This window comes from Oratosquilla oratoria, chromosome 11 (genome assembly GCF_046742065.1).
Source record: "Oratosquilla oratoria isolate Oo_2021 chromosome 11, ASM4674206v1, whole genome shotgun sequence".
In the NCBI taxonomy this organism is placed as follows: domain Eukaryota; kingdom Metazoa; phylum Arthropoda; class Malacostraca; order Stomatopoda; family Squillidae; genus Oratosquilla; species Oratosquilla oratoria.
The window spans coordinates 56,654,235-56,671,450 of record NC_134787.1 but is presented as its reverse complement, the minus strand read 5'-3'; the positions used below and the strand labels follow the sequence as shown (position 1 = coordinate 56,671,450).

The 17,216-nt window shown below is 35.6% G+C and overlaps 1 protein-coding gene across 3 annotated transcripts in view; it reads right to left on the bottom strand.

The window, feature by feature from the left end:
* LOC143029839 (uncharacterized) overlaps positions 1–2,122 on the bottom strand; it is a 41,271-nt gene extending 39,149 nt beyond the window's left edge. The window contains exon 1 of one of the 3 annotated variants that reach the window (XM_076192935.1): positions 2,082–2,122. In XM_076192935.1, the coding sequence (XP_076049050.1) occupies positions 2,082–2,093 (12 nt within the window). In that variant the 5' untranslated portion in view covers positions 2,094–2,122. Of the gene's footprint in view, positions 1–1,540; positions 1,689–1,950; positions 2,053–2,081 lie in introns of those variants that run through there. The other 2 variants (XM_076192933.1, XM_076192936.1) reach the window with 2 other exon arrangements.
* Positions 2,123–17,216: the final 15,094 nt, after the last annotated feature.

The window sequence follows — 17,216 nt, the reverse complement described above, 5'->3', positions numbered from 1 at the left end:
TATTTTCTGCTTATATCATTCATTCCACTCTGGGATTTTAATCATACTTCACTAGATATGCCCTTCCATGTCCTGATACATACTTGCCTAACCAAATAACTTCTACTTCTTCTTGTATACTAGTATAATTAGCCAACTACTTTTACTATTTCCTATTTTGTCTTTCATAGCTCTTTCTCTTTGGGCTATGCTCCTCTTTCCATACTATTATAAAAACACTTTTGAACCAATTGTAGACCCCCCCCCCACACACACACACCGATTGATAAAGGTCCGAAGTGCTCCGCCATTGCTCTACACTGACACAATTTGTGGTTTGGGAGCATAAATGGTTAGGTTAGGTTACTATCACTACCATTAATGCTCCCAAACTGTAAATTGAGTAATTTTTTTCTTATGATCTGAGTGACAATGTGTGCCTGATCATTAATGATGGTGATAGTAACCTGACCTAACCATTAATGCTCCCAAACTGTAAACTGAGTAATAATTTGTTTTTACCATGACCTAAGTGACAGTGCACAGCAATGGCAGAGCACTTTGGAACTTTATTGATTGGTATGTAATTCACTATGGGCTTGAATCATGTGTTGGGCTCATGATCAGCAACTACTACCCTCTCAGATGAGAGCTTTAAGAGCTTGGAACTTTATTGATTGGTATGTAATTCACTATGGTCTTGAATCATGTGTTGGGCTCATGATCAGCAACTACTACCCTCCCAGATGAGAGCTTTAGGTTCATGTATGACCGATCTACGGGTAATGCTGTGACCTGACACATACACCCAACTCCCCGCCAATGAGAGTTGGAGTAACAGCTCACAATGCAGAAATACTGAAATTATTTCAGCCCTGGGCGGGATTTGCACTCGGACAGCTGAGTTACCAGTTGCAAACACTAACACTGCACTGTCGAGTTGTGTGTATGGAAATTCTACAACTGATTCGTATTTTCATTATAATTCTTTTTAAAACTTGTTTGGATGACACAAAAAGGGTCTTCTGTAAAACTCCTGAACCATACAAACACGTATTAACATGAAATTTATGTTTCTAATGTATCCACTCCACAGAAAAAAATAAAAATAAATAAATAGATAAATAAAATAAAGAAATGACAAGTGTGTTTGAGTATTACTGGAATAACACCAAGTCTTCTTATTAATGTTTTTAATGCAAACTTGTCAGACCCTTCATCTCCATTTAGAGATGCAGGCCTTGGATGCTGTCTCTGGACTACATCAACTATATTTCTTATATCTTTTCACCCATGGTGAACTAACAAAAAGACTACCGACACAAAAACAATCCCACACCAATATAACAGTTCAAAGTTTTGTAACACTAACAGTGACCTGAGGGCCCATGGCCATGGACTATCTTATTAATTTGAATGATGCTTTAGATTTTCCAGTTTGTGAAAATTGAGGCAATGGTTATCAGGTCTTGTGTATGAGAGCTAGTTTCAAATCAAACCTTACTGTATATCAGTCTTGTGTTTGTGTGCATTCACTAGTAATTTTTCCCAAGCTATTTACCATTTCTCAGATGCAGAATCCTGAGAATCAATATGGATGCATGGGATGGCAAATAAGAAGATAGATAAAATTGGCAATCTCCCTTCTGGCAGTTACTATATTTCATCATCCATTACAGCGAAAGTGGTTTGTACCGTAAAAAAAAAAATCCAACTAAAGCGAAAGGTAACGCAACAGTTCATCGAAAATTATTCTGACTTCGGTCTGAGGACACTGCGATTTCTAAACTGAGACAAATAAATATTTTTACCCCTACCGATATCCATTTTCAATGTAATTGACCGCAATTATGCCATAGTCCATTGGTATGACACTGTCCTTGATTACGAACCAAAACAGGAAAGATGCTACTCTTCACCGAGATATCTAACACTCCAAGCATTTGTTGACAATGTACATTTGACTTATACCTGGTTATTTAGCATAATCAATAAACTGGTCTACCGAAACTATAAACAATATATTCCATCACACACTGCTCAGAAGAACGAGTAAATATCTGTAGCCATGGTAAACTTATTATACTGGAATACTGACTTACCGACTCGGCCATTTTGGTGTGGGCCAACAATGTAGATAATTTGTTGACCTATTGAATTAAGCCGTGCTGTATCTAAATATTGTTACATCTATTTAAAGATAAATAATTAAATAATTTCAAACAAAGAATAAAGCCTGTTTTTACAAAAGTATTATTGATATATGACCTCACTGTAACTTTTGCTCTGTGCTGTCATTCATAATTCAAATTTTAATCGGAACGGAAAAGCAAATATCAGGTATAGTATGAAAACACAAACGCTGCAAGTATAATACATCACGAAAGATTGAATGACATATTTTATGCAGAAAGTGAATGATTACATTCGTGTTTATAAGTTTGAAAAATTACAGCTATTCAAAATCTTCATTTAGAATATTCAATATCGTCGTTATCTTCATTATTTTGTGACATACAAAGTTACAAAGCACACCCAATATTGTTGATTATGTGTTGAAATTTCGTGAAAAATTCTAAGTATCATATTTACATAGTAGCATAGTAGATTTCTGGAAGAGGCTGTTGAGTCTGTGTCATCAACTCTGCATAACTTTTGCTGAATAATAGGGGCAGGTTGGGAGGTTCAGTTTCCTCAGCCTTTCTTGATAGGATAAATCTTTCATTGAAGAGAGTAGCTTTGTAGCTCTTCTTTGAACTTGTTCAAATGCCTACACTAGGGTTGCCAACTCTGTTAAGCTACAATAAATTACATAAAAACTTTACTGATATTTATTTAAGTGAAGTGGCTATAGATCATAATAGATGCCAATATTAAAGGCAGTTCAAAATTACATTTCTCTTACCTAAATGATAATATAAAAACAAGAATGAGAGGACATTTATTTTACCTTGCTCAAAGGATTCTGAACTTTAAAACTATATTTGCTCTGGCTTTTTGCTGCCTTCAGAAAATTTGTATCATCTTTGCTGTTTTTAGCGAATTCCAAATAACTATCTTTTATGTTAAAATGTATGAGAAGTTCATTCTTAATTCATCAGAGCGTCAGTTTCTTTCATCTCGCCATTTATATGACATTAAACTAAAACCTCTCACACAATAAGATGATGTTCCAGGAATTGATTGTACAAAAGAAACTATTTTGAAAACATTGATACATTTAAAGTCAATAGATTTCAAAATAAAATACCACTTTCTGGTTGTTGTTTTGAGCTTATGAAAAGTTCAGAGCTTTTGATAGTGTCGAAGTTTCTTTGAATTAATACTACTTCATCACAAAGTTTATCCATCTTTAATTTAAGCTTTCCTTCTAGCTTCAAATGTTCTACTACTTCTACAAGTTTCTGAAACTTTGGGAAATGAATGGCCTACGAAGCTTAGGTTTGATAATTTGCCGAATGCTGAATTTCATCGAAAGCTATTCTGTTTTTCCAAATATCTGTTAATAACATGAAATATTGGCACTACTATTACAAGTTTTCTCACATAGATTTCACTGTTCTTCTAGTACTTATAACAAATTACGGCTCGATTTTGTGAAGTGTCTCATCATTATATTTTTGTATAATACGCCATATTTGTTTTGGTTCTTCGTGAGTTCAGTTGACAGGCGGAGGTATTGCCTTTCCAAATGTCCAGCGGCACATCCTTTCTTTCTCTATTATTTTTCTTTTAATTTTTCTTGGTGGTGGTTCTCATATTTAGTAACATAGTTTACGATTTTCTGGTTTTCCCAAAATGAGTGCCTTTTTTATAATGGAAAATTTAGTTATATATAAATGAGGCTAATTTTACACCCTGGTCTGCGGTCTGCCGCTCTGTGCGTCTGGTATTGTGCAGAATGCAGAGTAGACAGTCTGCCCTCTTACAAGAAGTAAACGCTTTTGCAATCATCACATCTTGAGAGTAGGAAACTGAACTACCACTCAAAACGATTTCAAAATAAAGGACAAATAGTGTCATTTCAAATCTCAATAAAGGACAAGGACAAATAGAGCTGAATAAAGGACTGTCCTTTGAAATAAAGGACGGTTGGCAACTCTAATGATAATACAAAAACAAGAATGAGAGGATATTTATCTTACCTTGATCAAAGGATTCTAATCTTCAAAACTATATTTGCCCTGGCTTTTTGCTGCCTTCAGAAAATTTGTATCATCTTTGCTGTTTTTAGCGAATTCCAAATAACTATCTTTTATGTTAAAATGTATGAGAAGTTCATTCTTAATTCATCAGAGCGTCAGTTTCTTTCATCTCGCCATTTATATGACATTAAACTAAAACCTCTCACACAATAAGATGATGTTCCAGGAATTGATTGTACAAAAGAAACTATTTTGAAAACATTGATACATTTAAAGTCCATAGATTTCAAAATAAAATACCACTTTCTGATTGTTGTTTTGAGCTTATGAAGAGTTCAGAGCTTTTGATAGTGTCGAAGTTTCTTTGAATTAATACTACTTCATCACAAAGTTTATCCATCTTTAATTTAAGCTTTCCTTCTAGCTTCAAATGTTCTACTACTACAAGTTTCTGAAACTTTGGGAAATGAATGGCCTACGAAGCTTAGGTTTGATAATTTGCCGAATGCTGAATTTCATCGAAAGCTATTCTGTTTTTCCAAATATCTGTTAATAACATGAAATATTGGCACTACTATTACAAGTTTTCTCACATAGATTTCACTGTTCTTCTAGTACTTCTAACAAATTACGGCTCGATTTTGTGAAGTGTCTCATCATTATATTTTTATATAATACGCCATATTTGTTTTGGTTCTTCGTGAGTTCAGTTGACAGGCGGAGGTATTGCCTTTCCAAATGTCCAGCGGCACATCCTTTCTTTCTCTATTGTTTTTCTTTTCTTTTTTCTTGGTGGTGGTTCTCATATTTAGTAACATAGTTTACGATTTTCTGGTTTTCCCAAAATGAGTGCCTTTTTTTAATGGAAAATTGAGTTATACATAAAATGAGGCTAATTTTACACCCTGGTCTGCGGTCTTCCGCTCTGTGCGTCTGGTATTGTGCAGAATGCAGAGTTGACAGAGTCTGCACTCTTACAAGAAGTAAACGCTTTTGCTATCATCGCATCTTGAGAGTAGGAAATTGAATTACCAGTCAAAACTATTTCAAAATAAATGACAAATAGTGTCATTTCAAATCTCAATAAAGGACAAGGACAAATAGAGCTGAATAAAGAACTGTCCTTTGAAATAAAGGACGGTTGGCAACTCTAATGATAATACAAAAACAAGAATGAGAGGATATTTATCTTACCTTGATCAAAGGATTCTAATCTTCAAAACTATATTTGCCCTGGCTTTTTGCTGCCTTCAGAAAATTTGTATCATCTTTGCTGTTTTTAGCGAATTCCAAATAACTATCTTTTATGTTAAAATATATGAGAAGTTCATTCTTAATTCAACAAAGCACCAGTTCCTTTCATCTCGCCATTTAGATGACATTAAACTAAAAACTCTCTCACAATAAGATGATGTTCCAGGAATTGATTGTACAAAAGAAACTATTTTGAAAACATTGATACATTTAAAGTCCATAGATTTCAAAATAAAATACCACTTTCTGGTTGTTGTTTTTGAGCTTATGAAGAGTTCAGAGCTTTTGATAGTGTCGAAGTTTCTTTGAATTAATACTACTTCATCAAAAAGTTCATCCATCTTTAATTTAAGCTTTCCTTCTAGCTTCAAATGTTCTACTACTACAAATTTCTGAAACTTTGGGAAATGAATGGCCTACGAAGCTTAGGTTTGATAATTTGCCGAATGTTGAATTTCATCGAAATCTATTCTGTTTTTCCAAATATCTGTTAATAACATGAAATATTGGCACTACTATTACAAGTTTTCTCACATAGATTTCACTGTTCTTCTGGTATTTATAACAAATTACGGCTCGATTTTGTGAAGTGTCTCATCATTATATTTTTGTATAATACGCCATATTTGTTTTGGTTCTTCGTGAGTTCAGTTGACAGGCGGAGGTATTGCCTTTCCAAACGTCCAGCGGCACATCCTTTCTTTCTCTATTGTTTTTCTTTTCTTTTTTCTTGGTGATGGTTCTTATATTTAGTAACATAGTTTACGATTTTCTGGTTTTCCCAAAATGAGTGCCTTTTTTTTTAATGGAAAATTGAGTTATACATAAAATGAGGCTAATTTTACACCCTGGTCTGCGGAATGCAGAGTTGACAGAGTCTGCACTCTTACAAGAAGTAAACGCTTTTGCTATCATCGCATCTTGAGAGTAGGAAATTGAACTACCAGTCAAAACTATTTCAAAATAAATGACAAATGGTGTCATTTCAAATCTCAATAAAGGACAAGGACAAATAGAGTTGAATAAAGGACTGTCCTTTGAAATAAATGACGGTTGGCAACCCTAGCCTCCACATCTTTTCTTGTGGGGACACCACGATTGGTTAGCACATTCGAGAAGCGGTCGGACCAGTGCCACAAATAGAAACTTGAATGTAATCTCATCTAATAAATGGTCTCCTTATTAGTCCAACCTCGAATGGTAGTGTTTACATTTTCTGCTATGTGTTCGATGAAATAAAGCTCGCAATATATCTTAACCCCCAGAATCTTCTCTACCTTAATTTCATGGAGTTCTTCGTCCACAATGTACTGGTATCTTTTAATATCTGACTTGCCAATTCTCATCACATTACACTTTTTGGGGGTGAAATCGTAATTTGCCGACCACTTATCCTATTTAGATCTTCCTGTACTTCGTCACAATCACTTCTGCTACGTATTTTTCTAAACACTTTTGTATCGTCCGCATATAGTAATATTAATTTCACTATTCTGTGCACATTCTGGAAGATAGTTGATAAATAAATTAAACAGAAATAGGGCGAGCACGGAACCTTGGGGTATGACGGGAATAAATCCCGACAGAGGTATTTTTTAAAGTAAATAAGCTATTATTATAAATTGATATAGACATCTGCGGTTACGGTCTCAGTTAAGTTAGTGAACTGATAGCTGTAGAATTAGGATTAAAATTGAGATACAGCAATAGGACCTTTCGCAATGAGCAAATTGATACCAGACACCGCCAGATTTTGTAATTCTTGCCGGAAAATAAATACTTTTTGGGACAGGTTTTATAACCTTACAGAGGTGTATCGTTGTACATTATTGTGTCTGAAATTTAAGTCAATTAATTTCATGATTGCAAACGGCATATAGCATTGTTTGAGCCTCTATTTATAATCACAGATGATATTCGTAAAACAGCCTATAATTGTATCAAGCCAAGCAATTTATAATTTTCTACCGACTTCAATGGACGTATACTGATATATACTTTCATTTGAATGCACCAAGCAATAGGCAAATCCATGTAATGTATCGAAAATATAATTTTGCATCGAAGACTTATTTTTTTCGGTACGATAAACTTTGTCTTAAGTTATATATATTTTTTAATCTGACGTGCAATTTGCCACGGCACACGTAAAATTGGTAATATTTGTTTGAAAATAGCTCCCAGCAGATCTAAGAGGCTATTATTTACAAAAATGTCGTTAACTTCGTACGTCCGCCACCACTGTTGTTATTTTTTTTTTTATCTCACTGATTATCTTCATATACAGGACGTGACAGTGATATCCATTATTTTTCAACACTCTCAGATAAAATGCACAAACCGAAATCAACATAATCTTACTTTTACTGCTCATAGTTACTTCAATAAAAATAATTACCTATTTTTAGTTTTACCTTATAATTAAATTAACAAAGCCTTATCACACACCAGTAAGTAAAAATTATAACATTATGAGTCATGTTTTTAATTTTAAATACATTTATGCAGCAATTTATGTCGTATCTTTTTTTAAATATCGGTTTCCAAATTAGCTAATTCACCCCTTTGCCTCGTGAAATCCGAGACAATTGAAAATTCTAGCGCTAATAGGAATCTAAGAGCCTAACTGCGAAAGGTCCCATTCCCATGTATGGGGATTATCTACTATATGTATCGTGCAACATTTTCACTTCACTTAAGGTGAAGTTGTACTGTAACATAAGAGTGTGTTACTTTGGACTGGGTGACATTGGGAGAGAGTGATGCGCAGTTTCGTTTGTATACTTTATTCTAGTGAAGATACGTGTGTCAGAGGCAGACGTGGCGTGGTTTTCGAACTGGGGGACCGACCACGAAGGCCTAGTGACGTGTAAGTTTATTTGACATTGCATCAATATACATGAAGTGCAGACAATGAAAAGAATACGTAGTTCGAAATAACAATTACAATTGTCAAGGATAACATAAAAAAGCATGTAACAAGTTGAGTTCAGTGAAGAACTAACTAACCAACTAACTGGCCTGCTCGCTCGGGACAAGCAGTATATATACGAGGGACTGACCCGACGCCATGACCAGGTGCGACCTAATTGCGGTGACCCTTTCAGGCCTGTCAATACCAGCATCAGGTCCTATACACTCCAACTTCAAATGCATACAATTTGCACCGATGTTAGAATGCTTGTGTGGTACATGCACACCACAGTACCTCCCATAGACCTTTGGCAACGAGAGTTCAAAGGTCACTAGACGTTCTGCGCGACGTCGGACCCCTTTTACGCAGTTTGAAACATGATTAGAAAGTGACCAGAAGTGTTAGTGACTCGTGATTAGGGGAGTGATATGAAATTTACCCAAATGATAGACCTCATACAAACCCAATAGTGTGAAATGCAAATACGACGAAGTGTGTGCTTAACCAAAGTGAGGGGACGCAATCTATGAGAGAACCAGTCTCCCCTCAATACATGCCTTCATCCTTCCCCTCAGTCCCGTACCTATCCCCCATGCCACGCCCGAAGTCAACGCACACATCACCACCACCAGAACAAAGACAAAGAAAATCACCAAGTAGCCCCTAGGCCACGGTAAGTTATAATGCGATGGTTTAACAGAATATCCAAACAAAACAGAAAGACTGAAATTATTACATATTCACAAAGATACATGACGCTTTGTAATGCCATTGTAGGTTTCGGAGTTCGATGAGTCTCTGCCGATCACAGGTATAGTTTTGTACATTTGATATGGACGTTGTAATTCACAGTACTCCAGAATTAAATCGATGGGGCGATCACCTAGATTAAACTTACACCGTCAGTATTACATATTAAAAGGGACGGGAAATTTGTCGGAAGTCATAATATTCTCCACAGGGCACTCCATTGACGACTTCCATCTAATCTAACTGCCCGTTGTTTCCTGCTGTTGAGAAATTCGAATATCCAATTCAAAACGCCTCTTCTGATATTAAAGTTTTTAACCTTTTCAATTAATCTCCTATGAGGCACCTTATCAAAAGTCTTCATAAAATATGTGTAGGCAACATCAACGGCTCCTCCCTCGTCAAGTATCGTATTCCATTTTTCCATAACTTTGATCAGTTGAGGACCACAATAGAGATTGAGGGCCACAATGGAAATAAGCTTACATGCTTTTTTTGTTTTATCCTCAGCATTTGCAATTGTTATTTCGAACTATGTGTTCTTTTCTTTATCTGCACTTCATGTATATTGATTCAACACCAAACAAAATTACTTATCGTTGACCTTCCGCTGCACTTTTCTAATAAGTTTATTCTCCTTAAGATGGGCAAGAATTTATTTTCTAATTAGTGCTTTTATCAACTTACAGATGGTGCAAGTAAAATTTACTAGTCTATAATTTCCCGGGTCACTTCTGCCAGTTTCCAGTTCCTTGGCATTTTATTACTCCGAAGCGATAATGTAAATATTTACTTGATTGGTTGCACAATTGCATTTTTTGCTTTCTTCATTATCCTAGGGTGAATTCCTTCTGGTCCAAGGGACTTGCATTTCTGTATGTGATCCTTGGAGTGGGGAGGGTTGTCCCAGGATTGGAAAAAGGCAAATGCAGTACCACTCTACAAGGGAGGAACCTTTAGATCCTATACCAGTATCCTCATTGAATAGTACATTAGGAAGAATGTGTAGAATGAATGTGACCTGGTCACTAACATGCACAAATACTTGTAGCCGGTGTGTGTGTGTGTGTGTGTAGGGGGGGTGTTACGGAATGAAGAAGGAAAGAGAGTTAGAGTTCTTGCCCTTTATTGGTTGGTCATAACTGAACGGATTTTACATGTGACCCTGTATATATACATACATATATATATATATATATAAATATATATATATATATATGTATATATATACATATGTATATGTATATATATGTATATATGTATATATATGTATATATATGTATGTATATATATGTATATATATACATACATATATATATATATATATATATATATATATATACCGCGTGGGTAAGCCTCCGTGGTACATAATTATCCGTAATTGCATTGGTTTGGGTCATCGTCGGGTTACGCTGTCACACTGACCAGGCAGGTGTGTGCGTCAGGTCTCAGCGCGTCCTTTCTGATGGTTTGCACGTGGTCGATCGTGCCGCGTGATTTGTACATACTGATCAAAATCAACGACTGTAAGCTACAAATCTAATGATTTAAACGTTTACTGATGATGTAGGGTCTTAAATAAATAAAAAAACACACCTATTTTTATTTTTTCCTTTTGTTTTTCTTCTTATTCAAAAATGTTTTCCCATAGTTGTTAACAAAAATCTATTCACAATATACTGATTCTCACTGTTTGACTGAGGCCGCAGAATTGGCTATGAAAAATATTCATTGTTTGAATAATGACCTCATAACGAAGTCTAAGACTTTCAGGATGACAATAATTTCAATGTGTATACATTGTGACGAATGTGGATAGGAGGTAAAGGGAACACGGACTGAGGGAAATACTTTTATTCCTAACTAGTTTCGCCCGAATCGCTTTTTCAGAGGAAAAAGAAGCCACTCGGGCGAAGCTAGCTAGGAATAAAAGTATTTCCCTCAGCCTGTGGTCCCTTTACCTCCTATCCACACAATAATTTCAATGTTCATTTTTGTTACCAACTGTAGATGCGATAATGAAAACCGAATGTATATTAAGTTAAACTTTATTTCAGATATTCACAGAAATATAAAGAACCTAACAATACAACATTCTTTTTCAAGTAATATTTTTAGAAATATAAGATTGGAACTTTCATATATACATTAAACAATCGATTTCATAAACAACATTACCCTACATAACTGGTTTCCAAACAGCGGGGAGCTCCCAAGAAAATAGATAAATAAACAAATAAATATTTGTTTGACATTAGTCGAAATAGACGGGTTCCTTTTGTTTACATCGAAGCGATGTAAATTATTTAGTTCATACAATTAAGAAACTAGCTAAGCCCTTAAATAAACAATGCACTTAGCGCATCTAAACTAAACACACACACACACACACACACACACACACACACACACACACACACACACACACACACACACACACACACACACACACACACACACACAGTATATACGTGTGTGGTCTGGTATCACGAAATCAGTTATAGCCTCGTGATTGGCAGCTACATTGTATTTCCCTCCCTGCTTAGAGCTCAGAGATCATATATAAACCGGTCTATGAGTGATATTGTGACCGTACACACATAGCCCATCCCAATATATATGTTTTTATTTATTAATTTATTTATCTTAAGGGGGGACGTAGTAACGACCTGCAGTGTTATTCAGTTTTCAAGCCCTGATCTTTACTTTGCGTTGTCGTAAGGCCTCGACACTAACCACTACACCTGAAAGCCGTGTGTGTATGTGTGTGTGTATTTACCTAGTTGTATTTACCTAGTTGTATTTTACGGAAAGGGGAGCTATGCTCGTGGTGTCCCGTCTTCATATCTCATTTTATCTGTGTGTGTATGTGTGTGTGTGTGTGTGTTATATCAGGTTTATTTATTTATCAGTATCATTATTTCAAAGTAAAGAATTACCAACACTTAACTAAGTCTAACAGCGAACATCCACCCCATTAGGATAGGCAGCGTACACCCAAAGGGGAGGAAAGGAATGATATACATTTTTGGAAAACAATGTTGTACTCCGATTGTTTATAACCTTTTAGATACTTAAGATCAGTAATACCATTGGGGGTATACTGTACCCCCACAATCTAAAGAAGAATAAAAATCACAATATATGTACTAATCAGTATTTACACGAGAGTGAATAAAGACACATGTATATCTTAAATCTATCTTTCACCTATTCTTTATCTGAGAATGTAAAAACACTTGAGTTCTGTGCTCAATCATTCAGCTAGGTAAAAATTCTGAAACCAAAGTTCATTTAAGAATAACATAACATATGGAAAGGAATTTATCTATATATTCTATACATATGTTCTATGTTTATGTATGTACATGTACTCATACATGCATATAAACTATGCATGTGATTATAACTGTTGCTATCAGCAGTCTACAGACTATTGATCCTTCTGGGAAGAAACTTTAGATTTTTTCTGTGTTTTACTGGTGTGGAACAGTAGAGCTGGGCGCGTTCTTTCGTTGCGTTACTAGATGCGTTCCTGTGTCCTGACTATGTGTCAGTAAGGATACCGAGAAACGCACCGACGAACGCGCCCAGCCCTGTAGAATAGGGGGGGGGGGCGCTGGTCATCATCTCTTCTTGTGTGAAAAGTTGGGATAGAAATAGATGAAGAGGAGAGGAGAAGAGTAAGGGGAGGGGAGAGCATGGACATGGTTCGAAGAGCGAGTACCAGTCCCTCGGGGCTGCACCTTCAAATAGAGGTAAGGGCGTTGACAAGTTTTGAAGATTTACGGGAGGGAGCTGATTATCTATGACGTCCATCTTGCAGGACCATCATTTGTAGGTACCCGTCATTGTTTCACACACACACACACACACACACACACACACACACACACACACACACACACACACACACACACACACACACACACACACACACACACACACACACACACACACACACCCGGTGTGTGGTGTGTGAGTGGTCTCAGACCTACCCAGAGATCGGCAAATAATGAGCTCTGAGCTCACTGCCGTAGGGTGGTGTCTGGCTGTCTCGACAGAGACTGGAGCAGATCCGAGGTGAATACACACACACACACACACACACACTCATCGTTATAATATTGCAAGATCATTGAGTCAGTATCCTGATCCATTAGCCCAACTTAGCGCTTCTATAACTCCTGGTTGTCAGGTGAACACTGGGAGAGTGATTCCCTATTACTCAGACCTATAGTGTAAACACAGTTGGTGCTTTCGAGCTCACGATATAGATCTAAGGTGATAAGCTCACACGAGGCAGAAGAAGCACAACAGTTATGCATCACATAACCAACCAAGTTGGTGAAACAATTTTCTCGACATTTTCTGGTGCGCACCCTTAGTACCTGGTAACAAAGGTGTACAGAAATGTCGTCATTCTGTAAGAACGAATAAACGAAGTCTCCCGTTTACTTCTGTTGTCAATAGGATTGACTGGCACGATTTAAAAATAATTTAACATCATTACGCGTCTGCACAGCGTCGGAGAATGTTTTGTTTATGTCTTCAACTGAATGATCACCCGTTTTCTTCGGGGTGATGCAGTTGCGTGCACCAACAGCTTTGCTTAATAATAACAAAGGTTATTAGTTCTGAGAAACACTTCCGATGTTTCTCACAGGGAAGACGATTTTCCACAGTCTGTGTAGCACCGATCCTGAAAATCACATCCACCCTTTAAGGAGAGAGAGAGAGAGAGAAACACTTGTAAACAGTCTGGATACATTAGTAACTCCAAATCATAGAAGAATGTGGTCTCATAAAGGATTGCATAGTTATTTTGAAAATAAAGTTAGAAAATCCCAGGCTCATCCTTATTACTGTCTTTCATAAGTGATAATATAGATATTACCCTTTGCCCAAAACCATCATTTCAGACATGCTTATACTATGGAGTGTGTCGAAGTGGATTGTTGGGCTTCGATACTCTTACGCGAGTATGAAAGCTTGGATTCGATCCTAGTGGCTTCTGGTGACAGGCATTTGTTTTGGCGTCCTATACACGTAAGGCAAAATTACAGGCTTAGACCTACAGGCGTAATCTCCTCACTATAGAACCACAGAACTTGCACTCATAACTTAGGCATCTAACTTCTAGTTAAAACAATATTCGTATGCGGTTTAACAAGAGTATACACTAACGCAGTAAGGATCACGTGCAGTGATTATAAAATCACGAGCTCAGACCTGTATAATTCAGGAACTCGCACGAAACCTTCGACTTTGATCGAGTGAATGTTAACAAATTGGGATATTTTTTTCAAAACAGTTGCAGATCATTGGCAGTTCGCGTTTCTTCCCTACCCCGCATATACATTTAGGCGTCAATTACATGCGCGCGTGTTCCTGTGTGCATATTTGTGTGTAATTCATATGTGTGGCAGGTGTAATTGTATCTATCTGCACGAGTGTGCAAGGGTAATCGTGTGTGTGTGTGTGTGTGTGTGTGTATGTGTGTGTGTGTGTGTTTTGTTTAAGTGCCAATTTCATTTGCCCTTTCCATGTCTTATTACTTGCTCTCCCGTCTGTAAATAATATTTCCTTGTTTTCATTCTCTAGTGGTGCACGCTCTGCCCAGTTAGCCATTCTCCATTTGTATCAAGTCCTGAATTTCTGGATAACGTCACTCTTTCTCTTCTTTAATATGATTTATTTTATTTTATTTATTTATTTGTCGTATTTGCAGACGACTTGTGTTCTCCCTCTCTAACAGAACGTTGAATAGAGGGAAGCACATCTCCCCTCTCCCTTCTTTCTTCCAGTGCTGTTATGTCAGAATCGACAATTCCTGCGTATGATACTTTGTAAACCAGAACCCACCTTATGGATATCACCTTTTTGGATACATCCAATTTCAGTGTGTCACACCACAACATTATTGATAAACTTTCGGCAAAATGACACAATTGACACGTTTGCTCAGTAGGCATATTATATATATATATATATATATATATATATATATATATATATATATATATATATATATATATATATATATATATTTATTTATGGCGACGTTATTCATATAGTCTTCACGATCAAAGATTTCAGTGAAAGTAATTTTGAAAATTTTTCCTCCATATATATATATATATATATATATATATATATATATATATATATCTATATATATATATATATATATATATATATATATATATTGTGACATCATGACAGGTTTATGAATGGTAAGAATGGAAAGACACGATTGAGAACAAGAGACTTTATTCCTGACCGGTTTCGCCTTTGAGGCTTCTTCAGAGGTAATGATTACCTCTGAAGAAGCCTCAAAGGCGAAACCGGTCAGGAATAAAGTCTCTTGTTCTCAATCGTCTCTTTCCATTCTTACCATTCATAAAATATATATATATATCTTTATTTTTAAGTTAGCTTTATTTTCCTTTTAATTGCATCATAATACTGACAATGAAGTCTGCATTGTTTGGTTCTAAGCGAATGAACCTAATACGCTTGACTGAATGCGTTGTGCCTAATTTCTCTGCATTTTGGCGCCAGCCGTAAGCACATTTATGTTTATGTAAATGTCTATTCCCTCTACAAGGTCTTTAATTTATATCAAGAACGTAACTGGCGGCAGCACCGATCTCTGTGGCATTCCACTCTTTGTGCACTCTGCCCCACACTCATTGTTATGGTGTTTGATGGTCTGATACACTCATCAGAACTATATACACAGAACAGTTGAATTGTCGCCTTTTGATACGTGAATTCACACACTTTTTCAAAGTATGTGCACACATTGTGAATAGATGCGAGAAAAATATCGTAGCTATGTATGGCTACTTGAATTCATACGTATTTTCTCTTACTTTTTATGCTTTCCTTACATAGGGGAAAGTTTTGTCTTTTGATTTTTTTTTGTGTTTAAGATTTGCGACTGAAATGTACCTTCATGTTTATATATCCCTTGATGCAGATTAGAAAGTAGAAAAAAATAGAATTAAGATACACTGAAAGCACCTTTGAGGAATAACTGAATAAAATAGTGTGCATTACAAAATGTAAGATAAACTAAAACAATATAAAAACACACTTAGAAAGCATAAAATAACAGAATAATACAATGAGATAAAATAAGCTAAAATCAGATTTGATTATACAAGATAACATGAAGTAACATAAACTTCAATAAAAACAAATAGAGCAAATGAAGATAATATGAAATAAAATTAAACAAGTGGATAAACAGCCAAAAAAAAAAAAAAAACCGCTTAAAAGATCGTAATCATACGAAACAGATCCAAGAATATTGGCAACAGTTAACTATTGTTTGATATCTTTAATCGAATTTAGGTTACACATAACGGAGGACTCAGACTAGGAATTAAAAACAAAAATAAAAAATAAATGGTTGAACAGATGAAGAAACTCACAGTTAGAAGAAAGAAAAATAGGAATAAGAAAGGAAAACAGTTATCAATGTTTATACGATGGGAATTTTCCCGCTAATGAATGGAATCGTCTGGAGGGAACCAGAAAACGATACCCAACGTCTGCAAGTTAAAAGATAATCAGGTCTGAAACCTTTGCAATTCGCTCCCAGAGCAATAGTGATTACTAATCTAATTGGAATTTCGATCTGATTAAGAAATATATATGTATATACATTAAATATATATAAATATATATATATATATATATATATATATATATATATATATATATATATATATATATACAGAAAAACCACCAAGGAAAATAATAAATTGATGACCGAGCGCTTTCGTCTATTTATGATGATGATGTCTAAATACGAAAGCGCTCGGTCTTTAACTTATCATTTTCCTTTGTGGTTTTTCAGCATATTTAGAATCACGAGCTCATGTGATTTCTCATGCAATATATATATATATATATATATATATATATATATATATATATATATATATATATATATATATATATATATTACAGCAATGGATATATCTTTTGGTTGGTTTAAGGACACGAGGAAATCAAGATTGCTTTAACTTAAAACAGATAACAGAGGCTCGATCCCCTATCACAAAGCCTGAATTCGGTTATTTTATCCTTTGATTCCACTCACTCCTTTGCTCATTCTGAGCGTTTGTTGCCTGCGTTAGATTTTTACCATCACTCCTGTG